This window comes from Panthera uncia, assembly GCF_023721935.1.
Source record: "Panthera uncia isolate 11264 chromosome B2 unlocalized genomic scaffold, Puncia_PCG_1.0 HiC_scaffold_24, whole genome shotgun sequence".
NCBI lineage: Eukaryota > Metazoa > Chordata > Mammalia > Carnivora > Felidae > Panthera > Panthera uncia.
In genome coordinates, this window is record NW_026057580.1 from 89,446,086 (window position 1) to 89,464,004 (window position 17,919).

The 17,919-nt window shown below is 38.7% G+C and overlaps 1 protein-coding gene across 7 annotated transcripts in view; it reads left to right on the forward strand.

Moving 5' to 3' along the window:
- Positions 1 to 17,757, forward strand: part of TBPL1 (TATA-box binding protein like 1) — a 35,765-nt gene extending 18,008 nt beyond the window's left edge. For all 7 annotated transcript variants that reach the window (XM_049652994.1, XM_049652992.1, XM_049652990.1 and 4 more), the window contains 6 exons: positions 9,765 to 9,943; positions 11,990 to 12,072; positions 12,223 to 12,286; positions 14,955 to 15,058; positions 15,159 to 15,253; positions 17,224 to 17,757. In XM_049652994.1, the coding sequence (XP_049508951.1) occupies positions 9,809 to 9,943; positions 11,990 to 12,072; positions 12,223 to 12,286; positions 14,955 to 15,058; positions 15,159 to 15,253; positions 17,224 to 17,303 (561 nt within the window). In that variant the 5' untranslated portion in view covers positions 9,765 to 9,808 and the 3' untranslated portion in view covers positions 17,304 to 17,757. The remainder of the gene's footprint in view (positions 1 to 9,764; positions 9,944 to 11,989; positions 12,073 to 12,222; positions 12,287 to 14,954; positions 15,059 to 15,158; positions 15,254 to 17,223) is intronic.
- Positions 17,758 to 17,919: the final 162 nt, after the last annotated feature.

A 17,919-nucleotide genomic window follows, 5' to 3' on the forward strand; every position in this document is an offset into this window, starting at 1 on the left:
ACTTGCATTTTAACGTAAATTATAAACACGACATGCCTCCCTGAATATTTTGGTAGTGTCTCTAAAAAATAAGCATATTTGTCTATGTAACTAGTCTGTCATTGCACATAACGAAATGAACAGTAACTCCCCAATATATGTATCACTCAGATCCATACTGATGTCCTTCAAATATTGCCTACAACTGGTTTGTTCAAACCAGTGTTCAATCAAGGACCATTACAAACATATTTTATGTATTTTAATAAAAATGTAGGTGGGGCGCCTGGGTGGCTCAGTCGGTTAAGCATCTGACTTCAGCTCAGGTCATGATCTCACAGTCTGTGAGTTCAAGCCCCGCGTCGGGCTCTGTGCTGACAGCTTGGAGCCTGAAGCCTGCTTCAGATTCTGTGTCTCCCTCTCTCTGACCCTCCTCCGTTCATGTTCTGTCTCTTTCTGTCTCAAAAAAAAAAAATATAAAAAAAAAAAAAAAGTAGGCTTTAAAATTTATCAGTGTTGCATTTTATTTTATTGATACAGCCTCATTGGGCCAGCCCAGGAATTAACAGACTTTTTTTTTTTCCTTAAAGACCGGATGGTAACTATTTTAGACTTGTGGGTCATCTGGTTTTTGTCATAATTGCTCAGTTGTGCCACGTGGTCATTAGGTAACACTTGAGCATGGCATGTTCCAATAAAATTTTTTTTACAAAATGGCCACTGGCCCATTGTATGATTTGCTGACCCCTGCCTAATCTGCGGCGATCTCCATTTTTTTCCTCTCTGTTAATATGGCTTCTCAAGGTTTGCATCGGTTCATGAAATAATACTATTTGGTTATAAAATTCAACTACCTGTGAATCCATCAAGCAGTAATAGCTGTCATTTAATTAATGCATGCTGTGTGCTGTATGGACATAGATAACCGTACTTAATCCTTCACGGCACCTTGGTGGGGGGTTGCGGTGATACCGCCAGTTTCCAGACGAAAAAGGGAAGAAGTAAGGTTTCTCCTGTCCCATGAAACAGATGTGAAAGAACGTTGGCTTTTTCAAAGGCACAACGTTAGCTGGGTTACAGGCGTGTGCTGAGGGACTGTCAAGTCGTCTGTTGGGAGTCAGGACACAACGTCTGTGTCCTGATGTGCTATTTTGAGAGCTTTATGAAGAATATGAGGTTACTTTGGATGGCATGCCTCACCTGTAGAAAAGAGCAATCTCCAGGAGACCGTGAGGGTTCATGTTGTTTGCAAATGGGTCTAAATCCAGCCTTCCCCTACTTTTGCCATTTCTCAAATCATGGAGGGTGATCTTGTGGTTAAAGCGTTGGAGGCCGCTCTCCCGGTGTCCTCAGATGCAACTTGAATATCCTCAGAGTAGCTAAGATGTTATTCTTCTGTGCTCTGTTTATTTCGTTTTGTTCTTCTGGCCTTTTATTAGGTTTTGCGGGTATTTTTGCCTTGTTTTTATGAAGAGTGTTTTTTGTGGCCTTTCAGTTTCAATATCTTTCCTGGTGTGGAAAGTATAAAACGTACTAGAGCTATTACTGGTCTTAATGCGCTCCACAGATACCGCGTTTTTGGCAGACGGGAGGTTTGTGACAACCTTGCACCAAGCAAATCTGTTGGCACCATCTTTCCAACAGTTAGATGATTCCCTCGGTGTTTCAGACTTACTCATTATTACTGTGTTTGTTATGGTGATCAGTGATCTTTGCTGTTACTCTGTAGTTGTTTTGGGGCCCCGCGACATGCTCCCGTTTAAGGTGGCAGACTTGAGACGTATCGGGTGTGTCTGCTCACCAGCTGGTCGTTCCCCTGTCTGTCTCCTCGCGCCCCCCCCCCCCCCCCCCGTGCCCTGAAACACAACAATATTGAAATTAGGTCAGTTTGTAGCCCTCTGATGACCTCTAAGTGTTCAAGTGAAAGGAAGAATTACACTCCCTTGAAATCAAAGCCAGATACGATTACGCGTCGTGAGTGTCAAAAGCTGCAGTAGGCCAAAAGCTAGGTCTCTTGTGCCAGTTAGTCAAGTTGTGACCGCAAAGGAAACGTTCTTGAAGGAAATTAAGACTGTTACTCCAGTAAACACACTAATGGTACGAAAGTAAAACAACTGTATTGCTGATACAGAGAAAATTGTAGTGGTCTGGATAGAAGGTCATACCAGCCCCGACATTCCCTTAAGCCGAAGCCTAATCCAGAGCAAGGCCCCAACTCTCTTCAATTCTGTGTAGGCTGAGAAAGATGAGGAAGCTGGAGAAGAAAGTTTGAAGCTCACAGAGGTTGGTGCATTTAAGGAAAGAAGCCATTTCCATGACCTAAAAGCAGGGTGAAGCAGCAAGCGGTGATGTAGAAGCTGAAGCAAGTTATCCAGAAGATCTAGCTAAGATAAGGAAGGTGGTTACATTAAACAACAGATTTTAAGTATACACAAAATAGCTTTTGATTGCAATGAAATGCTGTTTAAGGATTTCATAGCTAGAGAGAAGTCAATGCTAGCTTCAAAGGATAGACTGACTCTCCTGTTGGGGGCTGATATAGCTGGTGACTTTCAGTTGAAGCCAGTGCTCATGTACTATCCCAAAAATCCTAGGACCTTTAAGAGAATCTACTCTGCCTGTGCTCTATAAATGGAACAATAAAGTTTGGGTGAAAGCACATCTATTTGCAACATGGTTTATGAATGTTTTAAGCCCACTGTTGAGACCTACTGCTCAGAAAAAAAGATTCTTTTCAAAATATTACTGCTCATTGACAGTGCGCCTGGTTACCCAAAAGCTCTGGTGGAGATGTGCAATGAAATTAATGTCGTTTTATGCCTGCTACCACAACATCCATTCTGTAGCCCATGGATCAAGGAGTCGGTTCAACTTGCAAGTCTTATTGTTTAAGAAATACATTTCCATAAGCCTATAGAACTGCCCCAGATAGTGATTCCTTTGATGGATCTGGAAAAAGTACATTGAAAACCTTCTGTAAAGGATTCACCATTCTAGATGCCATTAAGAACATTCATGATTCATGGGAAGAGGTCACAATGTCAACATTAAGAGGAGTTTGGAAGAAGTTGGTTTCAATCCTCATGGATGACTTTAAGGGGCTCAGTACTAAAGTGGAGGAAGTAACTGCAGGTGTGGTGGAAACAGCAGGAGAACTAGAATTAGAAGTGGAGCCTGGGGGCGCCTGGGTGGCTCAGTCGGTTAAGTGTCCGACTTTGGCTCAGGTCATGATCTCATGGTTCACGAGTTCAAGCCCCGCATCGGGCTCTGTGCCTGACAGCTCAGAGCCTGGAGCCTGCTTCCGATTCTGTGTCTCCCTCTCTCTCTGACCCTCCCCCCATTCATGCTCTGTCTCTCTCTGTCTCAAAAATAAATAAACATTTAAAAACAAATTAAAAAGAAGTGGAGCCTGAAGATGGGACTGAATTGCTGCAATCTCATGGTCAATCTTGAATGGCTGACGAGTCGCTTCTTAGGGAAGAGCCAAGAAGGTGGTTTCCTGAGATGGAATCTACTCTTGGTGAAGATGCCATGAAGATTGTTGAAGTGACCAACAGAGGATTTAGAATATTACATGAATTTAGCTGATAATGCAGTAGGTTTAATGGATTGAGAGGACTGACTTCAATTTTCAAAGAAGTTCGACAGTGGCTACCTACTATAGGGAATGCATCACCTACTATAGGGAAATTGTTCATGAAAGGAAGATCCGATCCATGTGGCAAACTTTATTGTCTTAAAGAAATTGCCGCAATCACCCCAATCTTCACCCCAACTGCTTCACTCTGATCAGTCAGCAGCCATCAACATGGAGGCAGAACCTTCCATGTTCTCCTTTTCCTTTCCGCCAGCAAAAAGATTGACTTGCTGAAAGCTCAGATGGTTAACATTTTTTAGCAATAAAGTACTTTTAAAATAAGGTTTATACATTGATGATTTTAGACATAATGCTGTTATATAATTAATAGACTGTAGTATGGTGTAAACATAACTTATATGCACTGAGAAACCAGAACGTTTATTTGACTTGCTTTATTGAGTTACCTGCTTCATCATGGTGGTCTAGAACCAAACCCACGCTATCACCTGTAGTCTTTGATGCAATTTGTCTTAAAAGCCAGGAGGTGGCGGTGTTTTCCAAGTAATGCTTTAAGGTTGCAGTTTGTGAGGGTTACTGAAGTAATGTTTTTGAATACCACTGAAAAGTCAGAGAACCTAACACACAATGTGTTCTTACCCATAAAATCATTGAGTGAGGAAGAAGCTGCTTCAGCCTCTATGAGGAATTTTTTCTAAGACTATTTAAAAATTTTTATTGAGATACAATTGATATATGTTTCAGGTATACAACTTAATGATTTAAGAAATATATATATATATGTATATAGGTGTGTATATGTATATATATGTGTGTATATATATATATGTATATGAATTGCAAAATAACCACCACACTATGTCATTAGCATCCGTCACCACACATAGTTACACATTTATTTTCTTGTGATGAGATCTACTCTCTTAGCTTTCAAATATACCATATGGTAGTACTAACTCTAGTCGCTAAGCTGTACATTATATCTCCAGGACTTCCTGGTTTTATAACTGGAAGTTTGTGCTTTTGGCCACAACTGTAATGGACTTAATAAGAAGCTAGAAATATGATAGTTCCTGAAGTTAGGGCAGGGGCAGTTTTGAATTCTGCTTTTTATTAGGAGGAAATATTTGACAACTCATAGTAGGCATACTTGGAGCACAGGACGAAACACCTGATTAACCCATGCCTTAATGTTAGGCCCTGTGCAGTGAGAAAGTCATTGATAATTCTATTTAAATCAAAATAGAGTTAACTGTGCTTTTCATATATACGTTGTTTTTCTCTAATATATATGTTATTTTTCTATACTGTACAAAGATTCTAGTATTTATGTTGTTTTTCTATACTAGACAAAAAATTGAAGAAATTAACTTTTTAATATTCCTATATGGAAAAACTATTGGAATCTTTTACATTTCAAAACTTGGAGTTGAATTTTTCTTTTATTTCTACCATGTTTGCTTTTTTAGTTATATTATTTCTACTTTCATTTACCATTTTCTTCCTTCTATTTTGTGGTTGTCATTTACTTGATTTCTTGGATCGAATGCTTAAGTCGTTTATATTTGTTTTCTTTTTTATGGCCGAGAAGTATTCCATTTTGTATATATACCACATCTTTTTTTATCCATTCACCCATCAGTGGACATTTAGGTTGCTTCCATAGCTTGGCTATTGTAAATAATACTGTGATGAATGTAGGGGTGCATATATCTTTTCAAATTAATGTTTCCCCTTTCTTCAGATGACTGTCCAAAAGTGGAATTGTTGGATCATTTTTAATTTTTTGAGGAACCTCCATACTGTTTTCCACAGTAGCTGCACCAGTTTACATTCCCACCAACAGTGAACAAGCATTCCCTTCTCTCCACATCCTCACCAGCGCCTGTTATTGTGTGTCTTTTTGTTAACAACCATTCTAACACGTGCAGTGATCTCTCATTGTGGTTTTGAGTTGCTTTTCCCTGATGATTAGTGATGTCGATTGAGTATCTTTTCATGTGCCTGTTGGCTATCTGTATGCCTTCTTTGGAAAAATGTCTCTTCAGTTCCTCTACCCATTTTTTAATCAGATTGTTTGTTGTTTTTGCTATTGAGTTATAAGAGTTCTTTTTATTTTCTGGATATTTACATCTTACTGAGTATATGATTTGCAGCAATTTTCTCGCATTCAGTAGGCTGCCTTTTCATGTCGTTTGCTGTGCAGAAGCTTTTTAGTTTGATGTATCGCTCGCTTGTTTTTGCTTTTGTTGCCTTTGCTTTTAAAGTTAGATCCAGAAATTCAGTGCGAAGACTGGTGGTATGTATCGTGGAGCTTACCACCCGTTTTCTTCTAGTTTTATAGTTCCAGGTTTTACATTCAAGTCTTTAATCCATTTTGTGTTATTTTTACGTGTGGTGTAAGATAGGAGTGTAGTTTTATTCTTTTGAATGTGGCTGCCCGGGTTTCTCAGCACCACTTCTTGAAGAGACTGTTCACCATTGTGTATGCTTGCCTCCTTATTCATACATCGGTTGGCTGAACGTGCCTGGGTTTATTTTGAGCTCTCTATTCTGTTCTGATCTCTATTACTATAGCTTTGTAATATAGTTTGAAATCGGAGTCCAGCTTTGTTCTTTCTCAAGATTGCTTGTGTGGTTCCATACAAATTTTCGGATTGTTTGTTCTATTTCTATGAAAAATACCATTGGGATTTTGATAGGGATCGCATTGAATCTCTAGATTGCTTTGAGTGGTATGGACATTTTAACTATTAATTCTTTCAATCGATGAGCATGTAATATACATGTACTTGTTTTTCATTTTCTTTCATCAGTGTCTTACAGTTTTCAGTGTACAGGTTTTTCATCTCCTTGTTTAAATTTATTCCTAGGTATTTTGTTCTTTTTGATGCAATTATAAATTGAGTTTTTAAAATTTCTCTTTCTGATAGTTTGTTGTTAGTATATAGAAACAGAACAGATTTTATATATTGATTTTGTACTTGGCAGCTTTTCCTGAATTCATTTATTAGTTATAAAAGTGTTTTTGGTGGAGTCTTTAGGGTTTTCTATATATAAAATCATGCCATCCACAAAAAGTGACAATTTTCCTTTTTCCCTTTCCAATTTGGATGCATTGTCTTTTTCTTGCCTCACTGCTCTGGCTAGGATTTCCAATATTGTGTTGAATGCAAGTGGTGAGAGTGGGCATCCTTGACTTGCTCTGGATCTCCGAGGAAAAGCTTTCAGCTTTTCACCATTGAGTGTGATGTTAGCTGTGGGGTGAATCTTTGTTAATATCCAGCACTGCTTTCTTGTTTTACAGGGTAGCTAAATTGACTGCAAGTGGGTTTTTTGTTTGTTTGTAATGCTTCAGAAATGTGGAGTCTTACGTGTAGGACGCCTGACTCTTTTTTTTTTTTTTTAATTTTGTTTTTTTAACGTTTATTCATTTTTGAGACAGAGAGAGACAGAGCATGAACGGGGGAGGGACGGAGAGAGGGAGACACAGAATCCGAAACAGGCTCCGGGCTCTGAGCTGTGAGCACAGAGCCCGACTCGGGGCTCGAACTAATGGACCTAGAGATCATGACCTGAGCCGAAGTGGGCCGCTTAACCGACTGAGCCACCCAGGTGCCCCGCCCGATTCTTTTTTAAGTACCGACTCCATATTCTGTCCTTGATTTAAAACGTATTAAAGCAATAGTGTTTTCTGAGGCTGCTTGCCAGGTTATATTCATCTAACATATGAACATTGAGTAACTTCGAATGAACTATGCCTGTGATCTCATTTTTAGAGTTTAAGTTACTAAAGTACAGGCACAATTGTATTAATTTCAAGTCTTCTTTGCAGTCACCGAGATTTGCTTTATACCTACTTTCTTGACTTATTTTTACCCTACATATTGTCCTGGTATTCTCGCCTTAATTTGTTTTAACTTGTTTTAATGTAAAAAACAAAATCTGTGTGAAACAGTAAATTTGACAGTTTCTTCATACGAGTTTCTTTTTAAGTAGTGCTTTCTGTAGCCTGTCTCTTGGGATGTGCATCCGTTAGGATTAGGCTTGGCTGCATATGACAGAAATTCAGCAGGTGAGGGCCTTGAGATGGAAATTGGTTTTTCTCCCACCTTCATCAAGTCTGGAATTAGGAAGTACAGGGGTAATAAGGAATTTCATTGGATCAGGGACTCTCGGGCTTGCTCTGTCTTACTGTTCCACTGCCCTTATCTCATAGTCTCATGATCAGATGGGTACTTGAGCTCCCAATTCTTACATCTAAAGTCCAGGCAATAAAAGTGAAGAAGGGTAGGAAGGCAAAAGGGGTCTTGGCTGGCTTAGTTTGGTCACTCTAAGCAATCTTTTCTTCGCAAAAGATACAAAACCATTTCATTTTACATTTCGTTAATCGTGACAGGATCGTGTGGCCCCTTGGCTCTACCTGTTCCCAGGGAGCCTTGAAAGTATGGATAGTATTTTATTTCTCCCAAACACCTGGGTTCTGTTCACTGTGCAGGAAGGGTGGAACAGATGTTGGGGTATGCGGCTAAGAGCCTCTTTACCTCAGTTATTTCATAGTTTTTACAGGAAAATAGAAAACCTGGTGAGGTCTATATGGCTCAGCATCTGGGCTATAATATAATCATGGGAAATGGTAGTAAGAGATCTCTGCTTATTGATTATTTTATCTATATTAACTGTCATTTTTGTGTTATTATTGCCAAATATGTATGCTAAGTACTTTTTATACACTCTGTATAATCCCCACAACACGTTCTAGTAGGACACTAGATTCCATGCCACAAATGAGAAAACCGAGGCACAGATAGATTGCATACGTTTTTCAGGTTCTCGTACCTGGTGTGTGGTGAGTCAGGATATCGATCCTGCTGTTTAAGATCAGTGTTGATAACTGCCTCCATCCTCTTTCGTAATCCGTCTACTTGTATATGCACTGCTACTCCTGCCCCATCCCTTGTACGTAACAATTATTTGAGTTGACTTAGAGATACACAGAAAACAACAAAACAAGGAGATAAGCAGATGGAAGGGAACATAAAAGTCAGAAATTGGTGAAGCGGAGATACAGGTGGTGCACAGAACTGAAGGCTCCATCATCCTAGAGAGGTGCCACAGGTCTGGTCTGACTTGTGTTCTGTCAGATCCCAAACGGCGGGAAAACAAGCTTGAATTTTCTTTATCGGGACTCTTGGCATCTTCATTGTTTTAGTCATACAATAATTTGAATCCTTATAAAGAATACTAGTTTATCATATTGTAGCTGCAAGGGATCCCCAAGATCATTACAATGGTATTGTTACTGTTTTCTGGTATTCTCTTTGTGGGTTAGGTGAACTAAATTACCATTACTTGTTTTTTAAGATGTGGAAACCTAGTCAGAATTTTTTAACTGGAAATGGGTCATATGCTTACTGGTAAAAACTGGGGCTCTTTTTTGTTGGTTCATTTATAGAAATGCTCGTATCATAGTTTTAAAAGGATACAGACCTTGAAAGACCGTGATCCTGACGAAAATGGTGTGCTATTTGTGAGAGCTTCTTCCTACACTCATAGACTTGTGAGCTCCTTGATGACAAAAGATTTTGCCTTATTCATTTTTTTCCTGGTGTCCTCAGTGCATAGAAGGTATTCAGTAAGTGAATAATGAATGGCTGACTAGCAAATGAGAAAAATCTATTAATATTATAATTAATATTTCTGCTTCTTTAAACAGGTAAGTCAGTTACCTAAAATAGAGGAAAGACAGGTCATCCTTCTTTTTGCCCTGGCAAGTTGTATGAGGCGGGTTACAGTACCACTAATGATTGGACATTGGGACCACAAAGTCCCACCCTTAAACTTGGTGTGTTTGGAGAATTGCCATAATTATGATACACCTGAAACATAGCGGTTGTAAAGGGAAGTAGCAGGAGAAAAGTCTGGTAGGCTCCTGGCACGTAAATGTTACTTATCAATTGTACGGAATAAAAGGTCCGGATTTTGAAAGATTCTGTACGACATGTTTGTTATCTTTTTAAAAATGACATTTTTAGTGAGGAAAAGAAGGGACATGATTTGGTTTGAGTCACATTTGAAAACTAAATAGTCTAATTCATTTCTTATATTTTAATTTTCAAGACTATTTATGAAAAATAAATTAACAGGATATTTAAGTGTAATTACTTTATTTTGTTTTCTTTCTCAGGATGTGATCTTCGTGGTGGGAAGCTCAGTTTTTAAACTACCCCAATGGATGCAGACAGTGATGTTGCATTGGACATTCTAATTACAAATGTAGTCTGTGTTTTTAGAACAAGATGCCATTTGAACTTAAGGAAGATTGCTTTGGAGGGAGCAAATGTAATTTATAAGCGTGATGTTGGAGTAAGTATCTAAATTTTGGCGTGTGGGCTACATAGACTGGTTTTGTAGCGCTGTAAATGATATACTAAAATACATTCACTTACCGATAGTTTAAGAGCACCTTACCATGTGCCGGCTGTACTCAGTACAATATGGAGCCCTGTAGAAGCGTCCCCCTGCTCCCATGAAGTGCCAACTTTTGCATATACATATCTCTAAGTCTTAGCAAAGAATTCACAGGCTACTAGACATTTTTTTCTCTTAATTTCTTTTAACTGAAGAAGGGGACATCTGTACAGTGGTGTATACTTAATTCAAATGTAATTTTTTAGTTGCATGAATGATGCATGATATGAATGAGGTCCTAATACGTATGTTGTGATTTTTGTAGTATGTTGTCATACCCCTCTTTATTTAGCTAAAATAAAATAGTTGGAATTCTTAGTAACACATGGGTGAAAATAATATGATTCATATCCTAACCTGGATACTTTCAATTTTAGTTTTTGTTAGACCTCTACTATTTAAAATAAAAGCATCGATAACTTGCCTTTAACCTTATTGAAGATTAACGTTAGAAGTGACAATACGTGTTCATTGGATTTTGTAAACCACATGATGTTGAGATGTGCATCTTATACATTTATTATGAAAATTATGAATGTATATGAACGCTCCAAGCTCTAAAAATAAGGTGCCAGTATACCTCAGTAAATTATCATTAGTTCTTAGTACTACAAACTAAGTTAAGGGGAATTGAATTCAATTAAAACTTAATAGTGACACAATTAAAGATTTTCAAGTTCATCAGCAATGCCATCGTCACCTAAATAAAGGAAGGAATATGTCCGCTGAAGAAGGTTAGTGAGTAAAAGGCCTCGTACTGCTTTGGATCTTGTGTGTGCCATGGGACAGGGAAGTCATTTTTCCTAGGAAGATGAACTGAAAAGGCTGAGTTGATGGTAAGCAGGTGGTGAAAGGCACTTAAATGCAGAATAAACTCAGTTTAGTGTTTCCCAGCCACTTGTGTGTGAAATTTTATACTATCTTTTGGTTCAGATTTTATTTTGACTCTTTGGGAAATTTTATCCTTCCAGATTTAATAGCTTTGATAATAGGTGGGTAATACGGCATATGACAGAGAAAGGGCAAAACTCAAAATGCCAATGGAAGTTTGAAGGCGAAACGTCTAATTCATATGCTATCGTAATCAGTATACATTTATTTCTCTTATGCACAGTGGGCATATAATTAATATTTCCATAAATGAAAAACTACAATGAAAATTTAAATTTGTTGTTCTCTTGGACCTTAGTCCTTGACCGACTTATGCTCATTCTGTAGATAATTTCATTCAAACCCACAGCTTTAAATAAATGGCTCTCATATCTAAGGAATCTAAAATTACATCTCCAGCTCCACCGTTTCCCCTGCATTCAAGATTTGTGTATTGAACTTGAACATGTAGTAGGCACCTCAACTGTAAGGTACAGAAAGTAGCGTTGAGTCCCATGAAGCAGAATAAAGCAAGGTGGGAGGTGGGGAGCGACAAAGGGATGGGTGCATTGATGGAGTGGTCAGGGAAGGCCTCTCTGACATCTGGTGAGAGACCTGAATGAAGTGAGACTATTGAGGGAAGAACATTCAGGATGACAGTAACAAACACTGCAAAACCCCTGAGGTGTGAACAGGTTTGGCATGTTTAAGGATCCATTTATGTGGATTGCGAATTGCAAATTCCAGTTATGTAACCAGCGGGGAATGAGAGTTGGAAAGTGTACAGACTTGTGGCGTATTGATTTCAAGTATATAGTAAGAGGTTTATGCAGACCTTGTATTTTTGATTAATTGAATGTCCTTTTGGATTAATATGTTCTTTGTGTTCGGTATGGAGCTCGATTTCCGAGTGGATGATTTGGAGAACAGTTATTTATTTCAGACTTGGGTAAGCGTCGAGTAGTCAACTCGTATTAAAATGGCCACATAGAGCAGCACCGTAAGTGAAAATTAATATTTAATGTGTAATCAGGTTTTGGGTCTTGTGTGTGTGTGTGTTGTTTTTTGCAGAAAGTATTAATGAAGCTTAGAAAACCTAGAATCACAGCTACAATTTGGTCCTCAGGAAAAATTATTTGCACTGGAGCAACAAGGTAAACTTTCCTTGGACTTTTAATGTTTCCTTTGTACAAGGGGAGGACGTTTTCCTGGACTTAAAATCATGTGTGAAGTTTGTCATGTTTGTCAGTATAAAGTTTATTTCCTGTGTGACTGATAATCTTTTCGTCTCCTTAAAACCGTAGTGAAGAAGAAGCAAAATTTGGTGCCAGACGTTTAGCCCGCAGTCTGCAGAAACTAGGTTTTCAGGTAATGTTTTCAAAAAAACATCCAAACTGCAAATATGAAAGGATTTAGTTTGTAAAGGTAAACTTTTTAATTTAATAGACTGAAGAGATCACACAAAAACTTCCTCACGATTGGCCTTTTTCTTACTGTCCTTCAGTACAAAAATTACGCAGTGAACTTACCCACGTGAGTCCTTGCAAGGATCCTGGCTTTTTCACTGCCCCCTTTCTCAGAGAGGCTTGTTACCTTACATGTGACCTGCCTTTTCAGCTCTTCAGGTTGTTCACTCCTCACACACACACCAAGTCATGTTTTTGATGACCTCAAGAGTAGTTTGTCAGGATGATGAGTAGGGAGTAGGGCCCTACGTTCAAAAAGTTGAAGCGCATTTGTTTTTATTTATAGATAGCTATCACGTAAATTATAAAGAAGAAAAAAGATACTAGAATGGAACTTGCCTAGATCTATACATTTTATGGCTAAGAGTGAACAGTGTTCCTACATTTTATGGCTAGTGACAGCATTACCATTATAACAGGAAATTGTGATTATTTAAAAATATGCAGAACTGACTGAATCTGTGCTTGAGAAATAACAGCACTTGCTGGTGTAAGTTGAAAAGGATTCACATGAATAACTAATACTAAGTATACACCTGTGTGTAAGAACTCAGAAAAGGCTGCATTTTGTAAAATCAATCAGCTGTATTAAAAATGACATGAATCCTGGGGCACCTGGGTGGCTCAGTCGGTTAAGCGTCCGGCTCTTGACTTCGGCTCAGCTCATGGTTGATGGGTTTGAGCCCCACATCATGCTCTCTGCTGTCAGTGTAGAGCCCGCTTCAGATCCTCTGTCTCCTGCCCCTCCCTGACTTGCGCTGTCTCAAAAATAAACATTTAAAAAAAAATAGCATAAATCCAAAACAAAATGCACAGTGTTTGAAAACGGACATTGTAAGATTGGCCTGCTGTGTTAAATCCACAGTTTAGTCCACAGAAAGTTCATACTGGTTGGTGGGCTCTTACTTGTAAAGTGACCATCACTGGGAGGTTGACTTTATCAGATACCATTTTATGGAGGCATACACTTGGTAAAATTGCTCTGTAGTATGGACTTGCTATGTCACTTGCAAATGATGAGTAAACGAAAGAAAAATAAAGATGTGCTGTGGTCCCTGAAGAGATGGGCCCAGGCTGTGTGGAATTCAAATGAGCAGTTGTGGGAAGTTGAGTTTCTCTGTGTCTTCCTCAGTCTTCCCTGAGGTGGAAGATACTAGAAAGGTGCCGGAGTACTGATGGTGGGAGAGGGGGAGGGTTGGTGCTTAAGAAAAGTGGCAGTATTGAGAGTCGTGACTGATGGTGGGGCCACTTTGGACAGCGTAGTGACTTTCATCAGCTGCCTTGTGCAGGTACTCAGATGGAAGATAGTTAACCCAGAATTGTGGTTTTACTGGGAACGTTTCAAAAGATAATAAACTGCTCCATTCAAGTTATTGGTAGGAGTGGCTGAAGTTACTTTTCAGCCTTGGACCTTGTCTTATTATAACATTAGACGTGTTGAGAAAAATCCCAGTCAAAAACACCACTTTCTCACTCTACCCTCCCGAAAGAAAACGTCTAACTCAACTCACAGAAAGGTCATTTTACCTTACTCCTATAAGCAAAAGTCTGACCTTTCAGAGCTCAGTGTACACGCAGTACTCAGTATTGACTCAGCGTATACTCAGTATTTACTTATTTAAGTGGCAGCTTCCATTTTGCCTCTTGAGAAGGATAACTCTGCTTTAATTTTTATAATCACTATTCTTTCTCCTGTCCCAGCAGATTAAATATCCCACTTAAAGTTTAAAAAAATACAACATAAGATTCAAAAGGCCCAGATGTTTTAATCTTGCAAATCTCTCAAGTTCTATTTAATTTTTTGATGAAGTTTTTGACCTTTTTCTTTAATTACAGTGGGCCCTTGAACAACACAGGTTTGAACTGTGCGGATCCACTTAAGTACAGATGTTTTTTGATAAATATATTACAGTGCCATATATGTATTCTCTCTTCCTTATGACTTTCTTAATAACATTTTCTTTTCTCTAGCTTTATTGTAAGAATACAGTATATAATATGTATACAAAATATGTGTTAATCGACTGTTTATGTTATGGGTAAGGCTTCCAGTCAATCGTAGGCTATTAGTAGTTGAGTTTGAGGAGTCAGAAGTTATGCGTGGAATTTTGACTGGCAGGGGCACTAATCCCTGCATTGTTCAAGGGTCACCTGTATGGTAGTAAGAAGTCACCGAAAACTAAATCAGTTCGTCAGGTGTTGTTTTTCTTTCTAGTTTGTTCTGACTTTTTTTTTTTTTTTTTTTAACATTTATTTATTTTTGAGACAGAGAGAGACAGAGCATGAATGGGGGAGGGTCAGAGAGAGAGGGAGACACAGAATCTGAAACAAGCTCCAGGCTCTGAGCTGCCAGCACAGAGCCCGACGCGGGACTCGAACTCACAGATCGCGAGATCATGACCTGAGCCGAAGTCGGCCGCTCAACCGACTGAGCCACCCAGGCGCCCCTTGTTCTTACTTTTAAGGATTGAAACAGTTATTTATAGTTTCCCTGATGAACAATTTCTATTTTCTGCTGAGCAATTTTTTTGTTGCAAGATAATTCATTGAGTTGTACTTCTCTCCTGAAGGTAATATTTACAGATTTTAAGGTCGTTAACGTTTTGGCGGTGTGTAATATGCCATTTGAAATCCGTTTGCCAGAATTCACAAAGAACAATAGACCTCATGCCAGGTAGGTCTTCAAAGAATCAGGACAACTTACCAAATTTGTAATTGTTTGTCAGCCTATAAATATTTATATTAATTGTGGTTTTTTTTTTTTTTTTGTACAGTTATGAACCTGAACTTCATCCTGCTGTGTGCTATCGGATAAAATCTCTAAGAGCTACGTTACAGATTTTTTCAACGGGAAGTATCACAGTAACAGGTATTTTATGATACTGAAAGCAAGCGTATGGCCAATTATGGTTTGAATGAAGTGCTTATATCCAAATACAAATATTGTCTCATTGTCCCCCTTCAGTCACTTCTGCCCTTCAAAGGGAACCAGTCTCCTGACTTTTGAAACTGTAGTTTCGTTTTCCCTGCTTTTTCTACTAGTTTTAAGTCTTACACATACTATTTTGGGTCCGTGTTCTTTCATTCATTATTATCTAGTGAGATTCATTCGTATTATTCCATGTAGTTGTAGATTCATGACCTAAGCCCAAATCAAGAGTCAGACGCTTAACCCACTGAGCCACACAGGCACCCTAAGAGAAATCCACTTCATAAACTTCATAGAGGTTTTACATAAGCAAAATACTCATATATCACTGGTGCCTATTTATCACGTCTTATGTGTATTTTGTTATGTATCTTCTGAGTCCTAAGTATTTGGAAGGGGTGGTTTCAAAGACCAGGCATAGATGTCAAAGGATCACATTAGCGCACAGGATGGTTTTTAAAAATACTGTGCGTATAAATTGTACGGAGACATCACTTGAGAGTTAGGCCCAACCTTTGACTAAATTGGATTCAGGAAAATTTCTTTGGTGTCCTTGAATTTTTCTTTTTATTCCTTTAGTCCTTAAGAGAAAATACCCGTTACCAACACCTTTAGACTCTGAACAAGTAAGTTTTAGTTTTGACTCATTCTATGGGCTTTCACATCTTCCTTGGAGACTTTTAAAACCTACTGCCAGGGTCATGCCGAAATCTTAAAATGGAGTGTGGGGGAACAAATCCATTTGTTCCCTCCTTTCAACTGCCTCTTCCTACATTTTGGAGCCTAGGCCTCTGCAGAGCCACAAAATCTGTTGAGAAGTCCCCATTAAGTGTAGAGTTTATGATGCATAGGTAAAATCTACATTTGAGTTAATAGGTAACTAAACAACATCACAAACTGAAGACAGTTAGGTTGATTAGTATACGCTATATATTTACATCTGGAACATCCTATGAAATGTTAACAATTCAGTGAACAGATACTGAGTGGTTCCCATAGGCAAAGCACTATCCTATGTGGGGGAAGGGAGAGGAATCAGGAAAGAGCAGACCCTGATAACACGTGGTCAGTACCTTCAGAGAGTTCACAGTGGGTACAATATGTGTGTTTTTAAGATCTTTCGAAAGAGTTAAGCGTACGTTAGTGAAACCATTTTTATTAAAATGTTTTATGAAAATATTTGGTCTTTTTTTATGTTTCCTTTTATCTATTCAAGTGGAATATTAAATTTTTTAAAAACTAGTTATTCCTAGCATTATATGGATTAATTCATATGTAGCGTCACCTCATTCCCGTGTGTGTGTGTGTGTGTGTGTGTGCGCGCGCGCGCGCGTGCGTGCACGTGCACGCTTCCCTATTTACTGAGTGAACTGTGAGGATGAATGGCCAGGTTAGTAATAAACGTGGGGGTGGGTAGTGAGTACTAATCTGTGGGGCGTTTTAGACCAGTTAGCTAGTCACAGCCCTCTGATTTCCCAGAACTTTGGAAGCAGGCTTGTTGTACTTTACTGGGTTCCTCAGCACTCCTGTGAGCCTCAGAGGCGGCCTAACCAAAGCCAGACTACAGCGACCAAAAGGATAGTGCCCAAAATGTCTACTCCCGTTTATCATTCCTTCCTTTAATCAGTATCTCACATCGCTTCTTATTCTCCTTCACGGCAGTCTGTGTGCGGTTTTTATGTACACTGTCTTCACCCTGGGGCCCGAAAACAAGACGAATCACATCATTTGTGTTTCAGATTGCCTTTAATTGTTCAGAGAGGATTTTATTCTCTTGGTTTTTGCTGTGACTGTCTGACTATGTAAAGTGTAGATCTTTTTAAAAACAACCCCGTATATTTTCAGTTCTGGGAAATCCGCGTTCCTGGCGCTCTTCTCACCCCTTCCTCTCTCTGTTGTGTTTGGTACAGGGCCCAACGTAAAGGCTGTTGCTACCGCTGTGGAACAGATTTACCCGTTTGTGTTTGAAAGCAGGAAAGAAATTTTATAATTCATCGCTTAATTGGTTAGAATCCCTAACTGAGCACCTTTTAAAACCTGCTGCACATTGGACTCAAAACAAAAGGAAAACTGGACCAACAGTAATTGAGGAAATAGACTCTTTTATTCATTCACGGCTACAGTGTAAGCTCCAGGCCCTTTGGATTTTATTTCAGACCTTGCTGTAATATAAAAAGGAAGTTTACAAGACATGACGTTGCTGCTTTTACAAAAGGACATTCTATTTATTTTCGCAGTAATTCTCATGTCCCCGTAAGCAGAGCTGTCACAGTGTGCACTACCTTAAATCGTTCTGTTGTTGTCATTGGTTTTTTCCAGTTTGAGCTAATGTGTTTTATTTGTGAATAGTCTTTTACATTTTTGTATGCTGAATATGGGCACCAAAGAACCTGTAAAAGTTATCTTTTTCAATTGAATGTGCACAAATAAAAGTTTGGAAAAGATCTCTCTTCATATCCATTCTGTAACTTTTATTCCCCATTTTCTATTTTAACAAAAATTGTATTCACAATTCTTTTTTCTTTTTGATCTATGCAAGCTTAGACTTTTGCTAAAAGTGTGTTGGCTTCTTTTTGAAGTGTATTTTGTAAATATATATATGCCAC